Source organism: Lithobates pipiens, unplaced genomic scaffold (genome assembly GCF_037356315.1).
Source record: "Lithobates pipiens isolate NorthernLeopardFrog02 unplaced genomic scaffold, aLitPip1_a1.2 Scaffold_8, whole genome shotgun sequence".
Taxonomy (NCBI): Eukaryota; Metazoa; Chordata; class Amphibia; order Anura; family Ranidae; genus Lithobates; species Lithobates pipiens.
In genome coordinates, this window is record NW_027507903.1 from 47721263 (window position 1) to 47739117 (window position 17855).

The 17855-nt window shown below is 42.4% G+C and overlaps 1 protein-coding gene and 1 pseudogene across 3 annotated transcripts in view; one reads left to right on the forward strand and one right to left on the reverse strand.

Annotated features, from left to right (window-relative positions):
• The window catches only part of MAN2A2 (mannosidase alpha class 2A member 2), a 215596-nt gene that overhangs the window by 20443 nt on the left and 177298 nt on the right, over nt 1–17855 (reverse strand). For all 3 annotated transcript variants that reach the window (XM_077469210.1, XM_077469208.1, XM_077469209.1), the window contains exons 15-17: nt 16442–16678; nt 9390–9512; nt 1859–1973 (exon numbers count right to left, since the gene is read on the reverse strand). In XM_077469210.1, the coding sequence (XP_077325336.1) occupies nt 1859–1973; nt 9390–9512; nt 16442–16678 (475 nt within the window). The remainder of the gene's footprint in view (nt 1–1858; nt 1974–9389; nt 9513–16441; nt 16679–17855) is intronic.
• Nucleotides 15629–15719, forward strand: LOC143964595 (U2 spliceosomal RNA; annotated as a pseudogene).

A 17855-nucleotide genomic window follows, 5' to 3' on the forward strand; every position in this document is an offset into this window, starting at 1 on the left:
AGATTGGTAGTCACTGTAGTGGTCCTATACATTGGTGGCCAGTGGCAGAATGACCCTTTATATTAATGGTCAGTGGGGGAAGGAACGCATACTGTATTGTTGACCAGTGGAAAAACTGCTCCCCTTGCACACAGCTAAAAAGATAATTGATCGGTGGTCACTGGAAGTTAGAAGTCCATACCCAGAGACATAAAGCGTATGGGGGGGTGGAGCCTTTGTTTGACGTCATCCCGCGACCATCTCGTTATATGAGGATTTTATCGATATGCATGTAACAGCTAGCACTGCTAAAAGTGCCTTTTATGTGAGTGTACTACTTTCTTATATTTTTGGGATTCAAATTTTAAAACAAAGCACTAGATTCTATGCTTTGTTCCTCTTTTATACACCCTTACCCCTGAGGATTGCTGAGGGTCTGGGAGCTGACAGGAAGAAACAGGAGACACGGTGGGATAGCACAGAACCTGTATTATGCCCTGAGGGGAACAGCTGATTATGGCCCGCTGGTAAAAAGGGGCCATGGTGAGTTGAGCAGCTAAAGCACATAGGTGGAAGATTCATTATTTATATAATGTCAGAATAACACTTTAGAATGAAATAATCTATTTAAATCAAAGGACTACTTTATATAAAATTTAAAAATTGTATCTTTTGAGATTTATGGACACTGTACAACCAGTTTGATTACAGGATTACATTATTGATGTTTTGTGTTTATATACTACTGCACCTTATATTGTGTATATTTATTGCATAGGTTTAGTAGAATATAGATTGTTGCACTTTATTTGAGAGAATTGATCTGTGGTACACAATTACGCACTAATCGGTTGGAGTCGCACTGCGACAATTTTTGGTTTATACTACTAATTATTAGTCTGAACTTTATAAAAGCTTTTAGACTGCACAGAAAGAATTTTCGATTTTTTTAAAGCTTATGTTAACCCAAGAGCTCAAAATTTTTTTCTTTGGCTATAGTGGGGCTAAGAAGACATTTCCTTTCCCATCCAGTTGTGTTTCTGTTGCAGAAAATGGAGAAATCTCCTCAATGAAACACATACAGGAAACTAACCTAACAGATGTTTCAACCATACCCTAAGCCTTGGTTTCCACCAGTGCGGCTTTGAAATCACGCTTCTTCAGCACAATTTCAAAGCCGCAGATCAGTGCAATTTGCACCTCCGATTTATTGCTTGCGACTTATTTTAGCAGTCCATGCAAGTCATAATGAAATTGCAAAAAAGTCGTGCAGGAACCTGAGTCGCAGCAATTTGAATGGTTCCATTACCAGCAATAGGGCGCAACTTGTCATGCGATTGGGGTCTGTCAAATTGCACCAGTGTGAACGAGGGCTAAAGAGGTTTTGATTGGAGACATTTGTACAGCTGTCCTTTAAATTACACAGCCCCCTTGAAAATCTCATACGCACCTGTCCTCCCTCCAAATATTAACTATGTAACCCACAGAGAGCCACACTACCACTGCAGAAAACTTTCCTGCCTTTCTGTCCATTCTTTTGCAAAATCCAGCTATTTCCATTTAGAGGCCTTATACAATAGGTCTCAACGTCAGTTGGTCCCCTTCATGAGAATGAATGGGATTTTTTTGTTCATGAGCAGAAACAAAAGACCAGCTGGGACAGTCGGCAGCAACTAATGTGGCGCTTCATGTGGGGTGCACAGCAAAGATCTATCAGGAGCGAGGACTGGTGAGCATGGGACTTCTGGGGGCACTATGAAGTGAGGGTGAAGGCAAATTAAAGGGTAACTATATGAAAGTACAGCTGTCATTTTAGTTTAATATTCATGAATGTCCATGAATTACACAAAAATAATTTTAAGGTTTGAAAACCACTGACCTGGTAAGTTGTAAAGCCTCATCGTCTGCTGAACATGCTGAAATAGGCAAGTAACCTCTGAAAAGAATGGTCCTTCAGTAATTCTTACCACAGGGGGGTCTTTAGGGGTGTACTGCTGCAATATCAAAAACATACTTAACAACACACACTGCAAATATTGCAACCAGGGTTGAATTATCTATTGCTAATTAATACGATCTCTAACAAAATCCCTCCATTTTTGGTATTTCACTGTAGGACTATCACAGACTTAGAAAAAAGTTAATTACAGAAGAAAATCTTCTTGCTTAATAAGTCCTCACCCAAACCAATAAAATGTATATAAACAAACCATTAAGAAGGCAACAGCAAGAGATTAAATATTAGATCGAAAAAAAAATGTAAAAGTGCAGGAGTTTATATCACAGGCAGGGAGCATTGTGCCAACCCATATAACCCAATTTGAAATCTCCTGTCATTGTTCTGACTGCTCACAAAAGATAAATGCTTATTTCAATGGGTCTTGCTTTATGTAAATGCGGTATAATAGGATTTTTTATCTTACTGAAAATCCCTTTCTTGGAGCACACTAAGGGACACAGAATGAAGTAATTCAGGCACACTGGGTTTTGCTGTGGGGGCTGGACACTGGCAAACAAAGCTGTTAGTATAACCCCGTCAACTCCCATCATAATTCAGTTTTGTAGCAACGGGAAGTTTAACAAAGCCTACAGAGCCTTCTGAAGTAACTACATGTGAAGTTGGCATCAGAAGGGGCCTGAATATCCACCTGGTAAAACCCCAAAAATATGTGAGTCAAAGACGAGGTGGCAACCCTGCAAATCTGAGAAACAAATGTCTGATGCTGAAAAGCCCTTATTAAAGCACTGATCTAGTGGAGTATGTTTTGACAGGGAAAGGCGGAACCTTGACTTAGGCTTGTATGATGAGTTGCCGACCTAGGAATAGAGGAATGAGAAGAAAGCTGTCCCCCACGCCCCCCCTGGGACCTTCAGGAATTAAAAATAGTCTGTCAGATCGTATAAAGGGAGCTGTAGCTGAGAGATAGACAGTGCATACCAAATCCAGACAATGGAGGAAGTTCTCCTTTGGATGCTGTGGAGCAAGACAGAGAAGGAAGAACAATGTTCTGAGGAAATAAAAATACCTTAAAGAAAAAAAGACAAAATTTTCTGTATATAGCAGAAGAAAAAGTTCTGTATAGGCTAAGGCTGCCAACACAATCACACCTTGCAGAGGTGTGGACAATGAGGAAAGCAACCTTGTAAATAAAATTAGACACAGGGATAGGCTAGGTTCAAAAAGCACAAGAAATTACAGAATCAGGTTGAGATCCCCATGGTGGTGGTGGTGGTGGTGGTGGTGGTGGTGGGGGGGGGGACTTGCAGAGGGAAACCTTTTGAGAGAGATCCTCTATGAAGGCTTTCATTAAAGAGGGAGAGGCAAGCAGTCCTTGAAAAGGAACCTCAAATACTAAGATTCAACCCTTGCTGGTACTTAAGGCCAAATGTTGATCCAGACCTGACTGGAGAAAGGCAGGGTTTGTCCATCAAAAAGCACTTATAGGGGTGGAAATTTCTTGCCTTGCTTCTATTCCTCGGAGCCTTGGCTTTAACAGCCAGGTTGTTAAAGCCAGCAACCAACAATAAAGAGGATAAACCGTTTCTTGGGACAAAAATTCTGGCCGTGGCATTGTCTTACTAAATCCTGGTCAATTAATCCTGCAAGTTGGTAGACCAGTGTTGAAAGGATAACTGAATCACTCCGATTTGGAGATCAGGTTCCTCTGGGGACCATTGCCCTTGCACTGAGAGAGTATCTAGGACTCCTTCCCAGCCTGAACAAGATTGCCGGGAAGTCATCTTTTGTGAGAACCTTCCAAATCAATGGAAGAATTTCTCCAACTCCAGTGCACGACATGTGATCCATCAGGCCAATATAAGCCTGGTTTTGTCCTGAAAGTAAAGAAGAGCAAGAACAGGGGCTAGCACTACACTTTCACATTTGCCACCAGATTTTGATAAGTACCTGCTCCCACTTCCATGTAAAATCATCAGTATGCCTGGCCCTGCCTCCTTCCTCCCGCTGCCTTCTGAGACACATAAGTCCCAGTGGACAGCAGGACCATTCACAGCCTGAAAGGCTTCACTGCCAGTTTCCCTTAGTGAAGATGCCGGAACCTGCACCCCAAGCTGAATTGGCGAGTGCTGACATCTCTGCATCCCCAGACAGGTAAATGTCCTTATATTAAAAGTCAGCAGCTACAGTATGTGTAGCCGCTGACTTCATTTTTTGGGGGGAGACTGGAGCTCCTCCACATCTCCTCAGGGAGAATGGAAGTCTGCCAATCTTTGTGGTGATACTGGCAAAATAGATAATTATAAAATATATTATATATACACACACAAACAAACAAACACAGGACAGTGCTATAAACTCCAAAAAGTACAAATATTAAAAACATAAAAGCTGTTATCATGCAGTGCACTCATATATAGTGAAAGTCCATATTATATTACAGCTAAACACTATATTAACTCCGTGAGATTGTTCAGAGAGAAGTTCAGTTTCTTCTTGCAAGATAAACTGTCACCAACACCTCCACATGTGTACTCACATCCCCCTTCAAAATAAACTGACTGAAACAAGTTAGATTACATGCAAAACACAAAGGTTTGATCTCTCTGCCTCCAATCTCCCAAGGAAAGCTGAGCCAGAGGGTTGGATCACACAGTGGTACACACAATTCAAAATGAAAAGAACGGAAATCCCATAGTGTAAGCCAGTTTTTGAAATGATTTATTAATTTCCACAAATCATCTCCTCTTAAGACTTGCACTTACAAGAAACAATATTGCAAACAGGCATAACATTGAACCAGGTCGCATCAGCCAACCCTACGGGGATAGCATGGTGTCTCCTACCACATTCAGCTGCCCTTTCCAGCGGCCCTTTCGTCGTAAAGCCACACCCGAGGGTGTGGCTTTATGACGACCATCAGTGACATCAGCACACCGCTCGGGGATGCAGCGTTCACTACCGCTGGAAAGGGCAGCTGAATGTGGTAGGAGACACCACACTATCCACGTAGGGTTGGCTGATGCGACCTGGTTTAATGTTATGCCTGTTTGCAATACTGTTTCTGTAAGATATTGTTTCTGCATAACAGCTTTTATATCTTTAAATATTTGTACTATATTTTTGGAGTTTATAGCGCTGCCTGTGTGTGTGTGTGTATATATATATATATATATATATATATATATATATATATATATATATATATATACACACACACATATTGATTGGGTTTTATGGTAACAGCTTTAGCCTTAATTGGCCATATGTCATTCCCATTGAGAAATTAATGCTTTTCACCTAGCCCAGAAGCGCTTGTTTAAGTAGGAATGGGCGCAGTTTTCTACATATTTTCTCCAAGTTAGATAATATGAAGCAGGGTGGAGGCAGAAACCAAAAAACATAGCCTCTGGACACAACATTCTGGACCCAAACGTCAAATATCCTGGAACCAGAAAACTGCAAAGAACATATGATGCCCCCCCCCCCACACTGACAAGTGGGGACTCTTCCACATTGTGAGGAGGACTTGTTCACAGCATTGGAAAATTTGGGGGTCCTGGATTCATCGCGGAACAGAGTTCCAGGATTTGCCTTGGAGGCCTGAAAAGAGCAAAGGGATCTTTTATTAGTCTCAGAAGTAGAAAGAAAATGAGAACTCTTAAAAAGGAGTCCAGACTGGTTGTAAATTCCGACAAAGTATGTTCTAGTTCTAAGATGTCTGCACTTCAGTAATAAAAAGGCAATACGTTTTCCTAAATCTGGAAGCAATATATTTCCACAGGTCTAGTAGAAATTCCACTCCCAAATGCCATTAGACAGGCCCCGAAGGCAGAGTGCACCTACGTCTCCTGCATAGAGTCTGCTAGTATGAGGATATCTCTTCCTGGGCATCACAGAAGAGGAAGACGAACAGACTCTAGCAGAGGGGCAATTGGAACTGTTGGTGAACAAGTCAGGAGGACCCGCAGGACCCCTTCCTCATTTCTAGTAATCCAACAAACTGCTAAGCATTTCTAAAAGGGTCCCAACAAGGGGGATACCCACAACTGGCTGCCAAAGGCTACCTGGAAATCTGTGAGTCACTGTAATTTGAGTCTCAGTCACTGTAGAGCAGCAACAGGGAGACCATGTAAGAAGCCATGGCAGCGGTGCAGACTAAGGGGACACTCAATTGCATACCACTGAAGGTGACCCGTAGCAAGCACAAAGTAAAGTAGACAGAGGCGTACTAAGTAGGGGGCGGGGGGGTGCGGGCCACCCCGGGTACTACACACTGGGGGGGGGCGGGGGGGTGTCAGGCCGGCACCCCCCTCCGCGATTATAGCGGTGGCAGGCGCAGGGAGAGGAGAGGCGAGCTTAGCTATTGGGTTGTGATGCAAGGAGGAGGGGGTGTGTGGGGGGTGCAGGCAGTGCAGTCTCAGTCCGGGGGTGGACTGTCAGTACAGATCACAGAGGACTCGGGACAGGAGAGGACATGAAAGGAGTGGGGGTGTCTGAAGAAGGGGCACCCCTGCTGGCTCTGTGGCACCTGGTCACCACCCTTCCTACAGAGCAGGTGTGTATACATATGTGTGTGCTTTCAGGGGGGGGGGGGGTTTGATGGATAGGCTGTCTGTACTTCAAATACTATTCATGGCACAGCACGACAGAGTTATCAGCCATCCCTGCAGGGAAGTAGTTACACTTCTCTGAAGTTGTGCTTCTGCTAGAGAAGAGAGTTTTCTGGGCTGCAGGAGAAGCAGGGGAGCAAGGAGTTCTAGAATGACACCATGGGCTGTGATAATAGAGAGTGTGAGGGGATGACAGCATGTGGTGACGTCACTGGTGATGGAGGAAACATCTGAGCAGAGCAGGGCGGTCCATGTGCTTTCTTTTATGTTCTGGAGTAGTGAGCAGGCAGGGTATTAAGAACAGCACTGATCGCTGGTATCAAATGAAGGGCAATAGTACACAGGCACACCAGCACCAATTCTATACCTTTCCTAGTCCCCAAGGGCAGTATTGTACCATATAGGACCTATATATAATGACTGTGTTGCGATCTTGCGTTCAGCGGCGTAAAATTAACGTAAAAAGCTCTGCGTCCGCACTCTATATTTCTATACAATGTACATGTGTAGGTATGGAAATGTAGGCACACGTCTACATCCTGGGATCGAAAACTGAGCTAACCACTTCACCTCCAGAAGATTTACCCCCCCCCCCCCTCCGCCAGCCATTTAAAAAAAAAAATTGCGATACAGCACTACTTTAGTTCTGACAATCGCACGACCGTGCTGTACCCAAATAAAATTGATGTTAATTTTTTTTCAGTGGGGGCTACACTGAAGATAGTCTGCACTGAATGGGGGGCTACACTAAATGGGGTGTCTGTGTAACATGCAGGGGGTCCAGAGCTGCAGGGTGTTGTGTAATGTAAAGGGGTCCAGAGGATCAGGGTGTTGTGTAATGTAAAGGGGCCCAGAGGTGCAGGGGGCTGTGTAATTTAAAGGGGTCCAGAGGTGCAGGGTGTTGTGTAATGTAAAGGGGTCCAGAGGATCAGGGTGTTGTGTAACGTAAAGGGGTCCAGAGGTGCAGGGGGCTGTGTAATATAAAGGGGCCAAGAGGCGCAGGGGGCTGTGTAATATAAAGGGGCCCAGAGGTGTAGAGGGCTGTGTAATGTAAAGGGGCCCAGAGATGCAGGGTGTTGTGTAATGTAAAGGGGTCCAGAGGTACAGGGTGTTGTGTAATGTAAAGGGGTCCAGAGGTGCAGGGTTTTGTGTAGTGTAAAGGGGTCCAGAGCTGCAGGATGATGTGTAATGTAAAGGGGTACAGAGGTGCAGGGTGTTGTGTAATGTAAAGGGGTCCAGAGGTGCAGGGTGTTGTGTAATGTAAAGGGGTCCAGAGGTGCAGGGTGTTGTGTAATGTAAAGGGGTCCAGAGGTGCAGGGTGCTGTGTAATGTAAAGGGTCCAGAGGTTCAGGGTGCTATGTAATGTAAAGGGGTCCAGAGGTTCAGGGTGCTATGTAATGTAAAGGGGTCCAGGAGGGCAGGGTGCTATGTAATGTAAAGGGGTCACGAGGTGCAGGGTGCTGTGTAATGTAAAGGGGTCCAGAGGTTCAGAGTGCTAAGTAATATAAAGGGGTCCAGAAGGGCAGGGTGCTATGTAATCTAAAGGGGCCCAGAGATGCAGGGTGTTGTGTAATGCAAAGGGGTCCAGAGGTGCAGTTGTGGAGAGGGGGTACGCAGTAGTGACAAAGAGAAATTGAAGGATGCAGGGGGCACAGTGGGGTATTTTTTACATTTTAATGGGGGGTGCCAGATATAGGATCTGCCCCGGGTGCCAAATGCTCTAGGTACGCCCCTGAATGGAGCTACAGCGGCTCAGTCAGCTGGGCATGTGCAATGCTTTGAAATATGTTTACAGCTAGAGATGTGAAGGCCTGAAAAAATTGGGAAGAACGTTTTTTGTTTTTTTTTTAATGCAGAAAACAAATGTGTGGACCATGCTCTTTTACAACGATAAATAATATATCCATAACATGGTATTCAAACTATTTAACATGAAGACCTTAAAGAATTTTGAGACTTTATGTAAAGTCTTAAATTATTGCAAGTTTTCTCAGTTGAAGACAAGCAAATCCTGGAATACAGTTCAAGTAACACTGTACTTCTCAATGAAGTTCTCAAAGAAAAAATATACATTTCTGCCACTAGGGGGCTCTGCCGGGGGGGGGAAAGGCTCCAGTTAAGCTTGCTTGTGGGCTCCTTCTTATACCTCCAACAGTTGGGTGATTGTTGGCATAAGTAGATGATAGTTTCTGTTCTCTCAGGCCTTAAAGTATTACTAAACCCAGGACCCTGCATTCACTATTTTCGTTCTCCCACAGAACACTGACATGGAAATGCAATTCTTTTAGTAAATATAAAACTATTAAATATATTTTCTCATCAACAGTATATAGCAGTCTTGTGACTTCTATCAGTGTCTGGTTAAGGCTTGTAGGAGGAGTTTTCATTCTACTCTGACTGTCCTATGAGGCTGCATGACCCCTGACCCTCTGTCTGGACAGTGCTGATTAGCACTGCGCTGATCACATGCACTCTCCCAGGAAAGAAAGAAAAAAAAAAAAAAACACTCTAGCAACACCAAACTGAGCAAGTGCAGTGTCATCAGAGAAGGCGGGATCAAACAGTATTTTTACACAATGCAGAGAATTAACCCCTTAGCTTCCACATTGAATATAACAAGCATGCTTCACTGCATATACTGACTGATTTTATGGTTGTGGGTTTAGTGACACTTTAAATAGTGTTTTCAGTTTGCGGTGCTCAGATGCAGTGAAGATCCGCTTTAAGATCTGATATTAATGGGTACATTAGGGCACACTTGTTTTTTGGTACTAAATATATACCACAGAGATTTCCTGTTCAAACAGAATATGCAGGACTGTATATGGTGGACGCTGTACCTTGGCATCCCCATCAGGAAGGAAGAGATAGGCTCCACTTTTATCCTTGGAAGTACGTGTTCCATAAATGAGAAATTCCATGTTTATCTTCTGTTCCTGCTCTTCTCCTGCTCGTTTAATACCCTGCAGAAATCAACATATAATAAACTGATGTCCAACTCCTACATAATTTCAGTACATCTCATATTAAAAGGTGTGAAATGGAAAACCAAGTTGTTTCAGCTTGTGATGTCATCCAGATGCGATATTACTGAACCAATCCACCATTGCCTCTATTAGGGTTTGAGTTTGCGGCAATGCAGGATTCGTGGCAAACTTTACCTTTTTGTAGATTGTAGTGAACCTCTGGCTGCTTCTGTAGCAGAAGTCATTACTACTGCCACTAAATTACAACGTCCTGCTGTGTGGACCGGAAACACACCTTTCGTTTCTAGGATGCAAGCAACAAGACGTCATTGGTTGCTAGGAGGCAGGAGGCTGCCAGCGTTCTAGCAACCATTGATCCTGTGGCCTGTCAGCTTGTTTCAAATAGTCAGCAAGCCAGCGAGTATCCTGAGTGATTAAAGCGGTTGTATAGTCTATTTTTTTTACTCTTACCTACAAGGTAAGCCTATAATGAGGCTTACCTGTAGATAAAAAAAAAAAATCTCCTAAACCTGTATCCATAAAAAAATTTTTTTTATATATTTTTGGGGGGTATTTATTATAACAAAAAGTAAAAAATAATGCGTTTTTTTCAAAATTGTCGCTCTATTTTTGTTTTTAGCGCAAAAAATAAAAACCGCAGAGGTGATCAAATACTTTGCTTGCATCAAGGTAAAAAAATGTTTAGGCATCATTGCCCCTCACCTCCCCTTTTACTTACCGGAGCCCTCATTCCATCCAGCGCTGTGTGCGTCCGTAGCTCTTCTCCCCTCTCACTTACGGTCCCCACTGGCTTTAACTGGGCACCCAGTGTTGTCAATCAAAGCCAGTGATGAGGGGGCAGAGCCAAGTTTCATTGTCTGTGTCAAAGGATGCAGGAGCGGGGCTCAGGAAAGAACTTCCCAAGGGGGCACTGGACAGAGAGGAGGGGCCAGTGGGGGACCCAAGAAGAGGAGATTCGCAGCAGCTCTGTGTATTCTATTGAACAGACCAGGTAAGTATAGACATGTTTTTTTTTTTTTACCTTTACAAATCACTTTAATAAAACTGATCATTGTAAGCAACCCTGCCAGTATTGAATGGTTTGTCTCATTCGTGTAACTGATACATCTGCAAGAGAGCTTGTTATTTTCAAAAACAACAGACTTACTGGTCAGATAACCAGATGAAAATAGAAGAAAGAAAACCTAAAAAATGTAACTAATGCAGCCACCACATCTAAGAATTGATAAGCTACAATATAATAAATGATTGCTTTTGGGTTTTATACAGCTTTAACCCTTGATCTTAAAACGGAGTGCCAGTCATACATTTTTTTTGACAGTATTCAGCAGCATTAAATATAAAGAACTACCTGTGGAAAAAATAGTCTGTCATCATTTCTCAGGAGTCATTGGGGAGCGCCGAGGGCTTTGTTGCCATCACAATGGAGATGGGAACTTCCGACGACGCAATCTGTTGTGATGGGCAAAGTCAGAAGTGTACGGCGCTGAGCCGTACATGCAGCGCGTGAGTGCTTTACATTAGGCTTAACCAGTTGCCGACCGGCGCACGCCGATGTACGTCGGCAGAATGGCATGGGCAGCATATTGGCACACAGGCACGTCCATTTTAATATGCCACCCTGCCATCGCGTGCGTGCCGGTTGTGACCCCCCGTGAGTCCGGTCACGGGTCCCATGGACTCGATCGCCGCAGGGATACCCGCGATCGTCTCACGGGGCAGCTGAACGGGGAGATGCCATTGTAAACAGCTTTTCCCATTTTGCCTAGCAACAAGTGACGCTGATCTCTGCTCCATGTGATTGGAACAGAGATCAGTTTTCACTAACACAAAGCCAAGCCCCCCACAGTTAGTAACACGCCCCTAGGACACACTTAATCCCTACACTGCCACCCACTGGTTAACCCCTTCACTGCCAGTGTCATTTACACAGGAATTACTGCATTTGTATAGCACTGATCGCTGTATAAATTACAATGGTCTCAAAAATGTGTAAAAAATTTCTGATGTGTCTGCCATAAAGTAGCAGTCACAATAAAAATCGCTGATTGCTGCCATTACTAGTAAAAAAATTATTATTAATAAACATGTCATAAAACTATCCCCTATTTTGTAAACGCTATAACTTTTGCGCAAACCAATCAATCGCTTTTTGCGATTTTTTTTTTACCAAAAATATGTAGAAGAATATGTATTGGCCTAAACTGAGGGAAAATTTTTTTTTTTTAGATATTTTTGGGGGATATTTATTATAGCAAAATGTAAATAATAATGCGTTTTTTTCAAAATTGTCGCTCAATTTTGTTTATAGCGCAAAAAATAAAAACCGCAGGGGTGATCAAACACCACCAAAAGAAAGCTTTATTTGTGGCAAAAAAAGGACGTCAATGTTCTTTTGAAGCCACGTCGTACGACTGCGCAAGTGTCAGTTAAAGCGACACAGTGCCGAACTGCAAAAAGTGGTCTGGTCTTAAGCCAGCAAAATGGTCCGGTCTGAAAGTGGTTAATAACAAAAAATTGGTAAATAAAAAAAAATTAACAGTGGGAACTCCGCTTTAATTACTACCGTTTTTGTCTCTAATAAAAATAATTCAGGTTTACATAATTATTGTAGAATGGCCAACATCTATTGTTATATAATGAATTTGAAATCGAATAGATAGCTTCATTTGAAGACTACTTAAAGTAAACCTGGAGTCAGTATACGATTGGTTGCCTAACCATCAAACTGTCTCCTGTACTTCTCCACTGTTCCAATCTACTCCCAGAGCCTTTAGAAAAACCAACTACTACCAGCTATGGAAGACAATGCTATTACAAGGAGATGGAATGTGCTCAGTCATATGAAAAAATCCCAACATGAAAGGCTGGTATTTGTATCAGATTTCTGGAGGCCCTAGGTCTGCAGGTGAAGGATGTTGGGGTTAAGCAGCATTTGATGTACCTAGATCAATAAGTGGAGGTGATCAGGCACTGCTGGAGGATTGGTGACAGTGGAATTTGGCACTGGATTTTTCACAATTGAAGATTTGTGCATTTTACTGCATGCAATAAATTGATGAAATATAGATAGTCGATTTGTCACTATAAGACTTTTTATCTAGTCATTATCTCATCGTTAATGGGTGACTTTTAAACCTTGGTTTATGGTATACATATGTCTGCTATTTTGTTGCACTATTTTTAATCAGTTTATCATATACAGTGTAAGGGGAAAAAAAAAGCGTCAAAAACTTTTTTTGTGGATATTTATACACACCATTGTGAATACGAGGAACCTTTTTATATAAAAATGTATGTTCACTTAAAGGATTAGCGCACCACTATATTAGATAGTTTTATACATCTTTCGCCGGCTGTCATCTACCTGGTTTTCTGCCCCTCGATTGGCCATTAGGGGATGATGTCATCCAGAGCATGCGAGTCAGTCAGTCTGGCATAGTCAAAGTGTGGCGGGAATGCATGGTGAGCTGGATGTGCGCAGCCAAGTGTGCTTTCGGTAGAATGCTGTGATCAGGCAGGTGAGTTTGTATTACTACAGAAAAGACCTAGCGAGTCTCTTCTGCAACAAAAGCTGCCTGCTCACAGTTTTAGAAAATTTAGATTTAGTTCCACTTTAAAATTTGACATGCCATCTGCTGGTAACAATTGGCATTGCAGGCCAACTATTATCTGTGTGACTTCAAAGTAGTCCCTGTACTACTTTGGTTCCGACTTTGATGTGAGTTGAGCATTCTGTAAAATCGCGGCAAAGTGAAAGGGGTCTAAATAAAATTCCTAATGCTATCAAATTGGACAATAATCTCAAAGTACTTCTAAAGTTAAAATGGAGTTCCACTCATTTTTAAGAGTTAACTACATTGTAATGTGCATCGCCAGTCAATTAACTTTTGGAAACCGATACTGTATGTTGTAATTTCTGCAGAAAGAACCTTTTTTTTTTGTTTAGTTGTCTTCACTGCGACCTCCATTTGCGTCACAAGCCCTGATGCGCTGACTCCTGCAATATCTGTCATTGATCCCAGGAGTCTTTGGGCATCTAATGCGTGTAAGATTTCCTGACCGTAAGTGATGCAATCGGTGCCGTTTTAGTAGAATTACTATAGCAACCTGTAATCAAATTGTGCAACGCAGAGTCATTACTGAGCAGGCGCGAGATCCGTAAGTGCATGCTGGGTAGCCAGCTGCACCTTATCCTGGAAATACACACGAGCGGGCTCCAGATGCCCAGATCCTCGATGGCCCCTGCCTACTTCCGAGATCACGTAAGTGATTACAGATTTAAACGTAACAAGCATGAAGACATTTAGTACTAGTATATTTATCTCAACAGGTATGCAAAGGTAAATTATAAATAAAATTATACAAAATGCCCTGGCATTAACAGCGCTTAAAAATACTTCTGACCACAGACGTAAAAAAGTGCAGAAAAGTGCCGGAAATATCATACATGCACCACACAATTATATAAAATTCATAATATCTAATCTATCAAAGTCCCAAAAAAAGAAAGGAAGGAGTCCATAAAGAGAATATAGTGCTCCGTAAACCCTCAAATATATAATTGTGTGGTGCATGTATGATATTTCCGGCACTTTTTTACGCCTGTGGTCAGAAGTATTTTTAAGCGCTGTTAATGCCAGGGCATTTTGTATAATTTTATTTATAATTTACCTTTGCATACCTGTTGAAATATTTTTATTGTTATAAGGCAGCTATTGTGCAGTGATAATTTCCTTTCCATTCTGAGCACTAGGATCAGTTATACATTAGTGTTTCTGATATTTTTGTGACTAGTATATTTATATTTAGATACTGTCCTAACAATCATGGGGGGAGCTTTTAAAAAAATAATCGATTTTGGGGACTGGAGCTCCGCTTTAAGTAACACTTTGTACCATATTAAATAGATAAAGCTTGAAAACTGCAGGTAATGTGATTGCCTGAGTGACTCGCGGACCTGCAGATAGGCATATCTATATCGGGGCATCACGTCATAACTGATGGTGACACTTGCTGCCAAGCATTTGTGTTTCCAAGGTGATGGAAACACAATCATAGAGAGCGGCATTACATCTCTTACCTTTCCCCAGCCGAGCTCTGCGAGTTCAATCATGGGACGAGGGATGGGCAGGGGGGATGGCTGTAAACTGACCACAATGTGCTTGCATCTCCGAACAGGATGATGGAGGGTATAAACTGACCACACAAGCATGGATCGTATCCCTTGCTTAGTGTGATCAGTTTAATAGCAGGAAGAGAGGAACTGGCAGGATCAACTAGGTAATATAGCAGCACTCTAATATGCCGTTTAATATAAAAAAAAGCACATTAAAAAGGGACAGATACATGCATTTTTATTTTTAGGCTTACAAACACCTTAATGACTTTGTTAAAGTGGAATTTCAGGAATTGTAACATTTCTATAAATATGCTCGTTTATAAGGGGGTTAAGTCCAATAAGTTGTATGCCACCTTTTTTTTTAATTTTTATTATATACATTTTTACTGAGTACTGGGAGTATAGTTAGAACTAAACTCCTAGAGCTCTGACAGGGGAGATGCTCTCTACTACACAGCAGCACTTTGAATTTCATGGCTGGGTTCACATAATACAAAGCCTTCCATTAAGCAACAGGAGAGGGCAGACAGAGGTCAAAGGTCCAGCATCAGTGCTGGAAGTATACAGATAGCTGTACTCCCAGTGCTCAGTAAAATTGTAAACCGTAAATAAAAGAGAGAAGTCCAAGTGACAGCATACAGCCGTGGCCAAAAGTTTTGTGAATGACACAAATATAAATTTTCACAAAGTCTGCTGCCTCAGTTTTTATTAAGGCAATTTGCATATACTCCAGAATGTTATGAAGAGTGATCATATGAATTGCAAATAATTGCAAAGTCCCTCTTTGCCATGAAAATTAACTTAATCCCCCAAAACCCCCCCCCCCCAAAAAACACATTTCCACTGCATTTATGAAAGCGGCTTCAGGGCGATTCAGCTGCAGGATCAGGGCACCACTAGTGCAGCACTTGCTCAGGAAAGGCAGCAGGCAGGTATGAGTACATCTACATTGACAGTGAGGTGAAGACTTATCGCTTCTCAGCCTTTTGGCTAAGATCAAGTGTAGTATCTGTTCTTATCAATGATCCAGTGGAACAACTGTGCTACTAAGGTGACCTGACTAAGGTTTGGGTGGTGGCTATGCAAATCTGCTGGAGTGAAGGGGGCCTGGAAGGTTAGTATTGGCAGGAACTGAAACCAGAGTGCCTGAACGTAATTGGGGGCCGGGAGTAAGTTCTCCACAAGAAAGCTGGAAGGGTCCATTACCACCTGGTTTGAGTAGTCTACCTTGTCTGGCTATGGGCTGGGGAGGCAGAGTCTGTGCCCCCTGTTAGTACTCACCCTAGGGGTGCTCTAAGTAACACTTGGGTGTGGGACCCCACTGTGTGAAAAGGCACATGGTCACAGTCACCAAAGCTCTTCTTTCTGCACTGCGCCTTTCAGGGCCTGGCCTTTTGGCTAAGTCCAGGGGCAATTTTTGCTTAACAGCCCTCAGATTCAAAAGATCTAAGAACACTGAAGCAGCAGTCTTTGTTAAAATTCATATTTGTGTCATTCTCTAAACTTTTGGCCATGGCTGTACACCTTTTTGTACTTAATTCCTTATAACCCAGCAGATTTTTTTTTAAGTTTTGCAATTGCTGGCATTCCACTTTAACTTATTTACCAAAAGTACTGGTAAGTTACTAAAACTAAATTTACCTATAAATGTTTTATATTAATGAAGCTGTCATTTAGGATTACTGACCCACTTATACAGGCATTTATAATGCATTTTAGCATTAGGGCAACTGCTATTAAATGTTTACCACCTTTATAAGTGATAAACAGTTGATCCTCTCACCTTTAACAGCCCGGTGGTGCCAGAAAACCAGACCTGCATGTACTGATTCTCCAGATAGAAGTCATCAGTGCTGGTCTCCAAGATCTTCACTGGAAACACATCTTGTTTCTTTATAGTCAGGTCCCTGCCATGGAGGTACACCCGGACACTGGACTTCAGGGTAGCGTGTGCATCGAATGACGTGTACAACTGAAAGATGCTCAGGCCAAGTGAGGGTAAACGGGCAGTGAAAGAGACCTGCAATAACAGAACATTTCACAGATTTGTATGAACAATGTAAGAAAGGAAAAACATTACCAAAATTACCATATTTTCTGGCGTATAAGACGACCTTTTACACTTAAAAAAACTGGCCGAAAATCGGGGGTCGTCTTATACGCCGGATCAGCCCCTCCGATGCCTGCTGAGGGTTCGGTAATACTGTATGTAGCTTCGGCTACATACAGTATATACCGCTGAGCCAATCCCAGTGAGCGATGTATTCAAATGAATACAGAGCCTGCTCGGATTGGAGTAACAACCTCTGCCAATCCGAGCAGGCTACTCTGTAGCCTGCTCTGATTGGCTTTGAGAGTCAGAGAGGCGCGGGCTGATGATGATACAGCCTCTGCCAATCCAAGCAGGCTTTGTATTCATTAATAGAATACATCGCTCGCCGTGATTGGTTCCAGCAAAAGCAGGAAGAAGGATATGGCGCCAGCTCCTGCTCCAGCAAGAAGGACGAAATATCAAGCGTCGGAAGCCTTGGAAGGGGGTAGTCTTATACGGTAAGTACAAGAAAAAAATGCTTAAACAACAGTAAGATTAGGGGGTCATTTTATATGCCCGGTCGTCTTATACACCGACATATACGGTAATATTATTCTTGTCATTTTTAAACTGGTAGTAAATTCCACTCTATTGTTGTCCTACAAGTAAGTCTTTATTGCCTTACCTGTAGCTACTGTGAATATTGCCTAAAGATACTCAGTTTTTTTTTTTTTTTTTTTTTTAAACAAGATAAGGTTTATTGAGCATGAGCAAAACAAAAGGTTACAGAGGAGTATTCAACCCAAGAATGGTGCAACAGGCACCGAACATCAGAAAAATAAGGATACACTCCATATCTGACATAGTATAATAAAAGTGCAATATACATGTTTCTATGTCTAACAGCAGTACACACATGGATACAACAGTAACTCGTCCAGGTGGATCCAATAAAAAGGAAACGGCCACATCCCATAGAATGATCCCAGAGGGCTAGTCCTCACAGCTGTTAATGCTTTCCAGCCACCTATCCCAAACTTTATGGAATTTCAACGGGCACCCTCTATTAGAGTATATAATTTTCTTAAAAGGTAAGGTGCGGTTAATAGCTGCCTTCCACTGCTGGATCGTAGGGGGGTCAGGCCTAAGCCACACCAGTGCTATC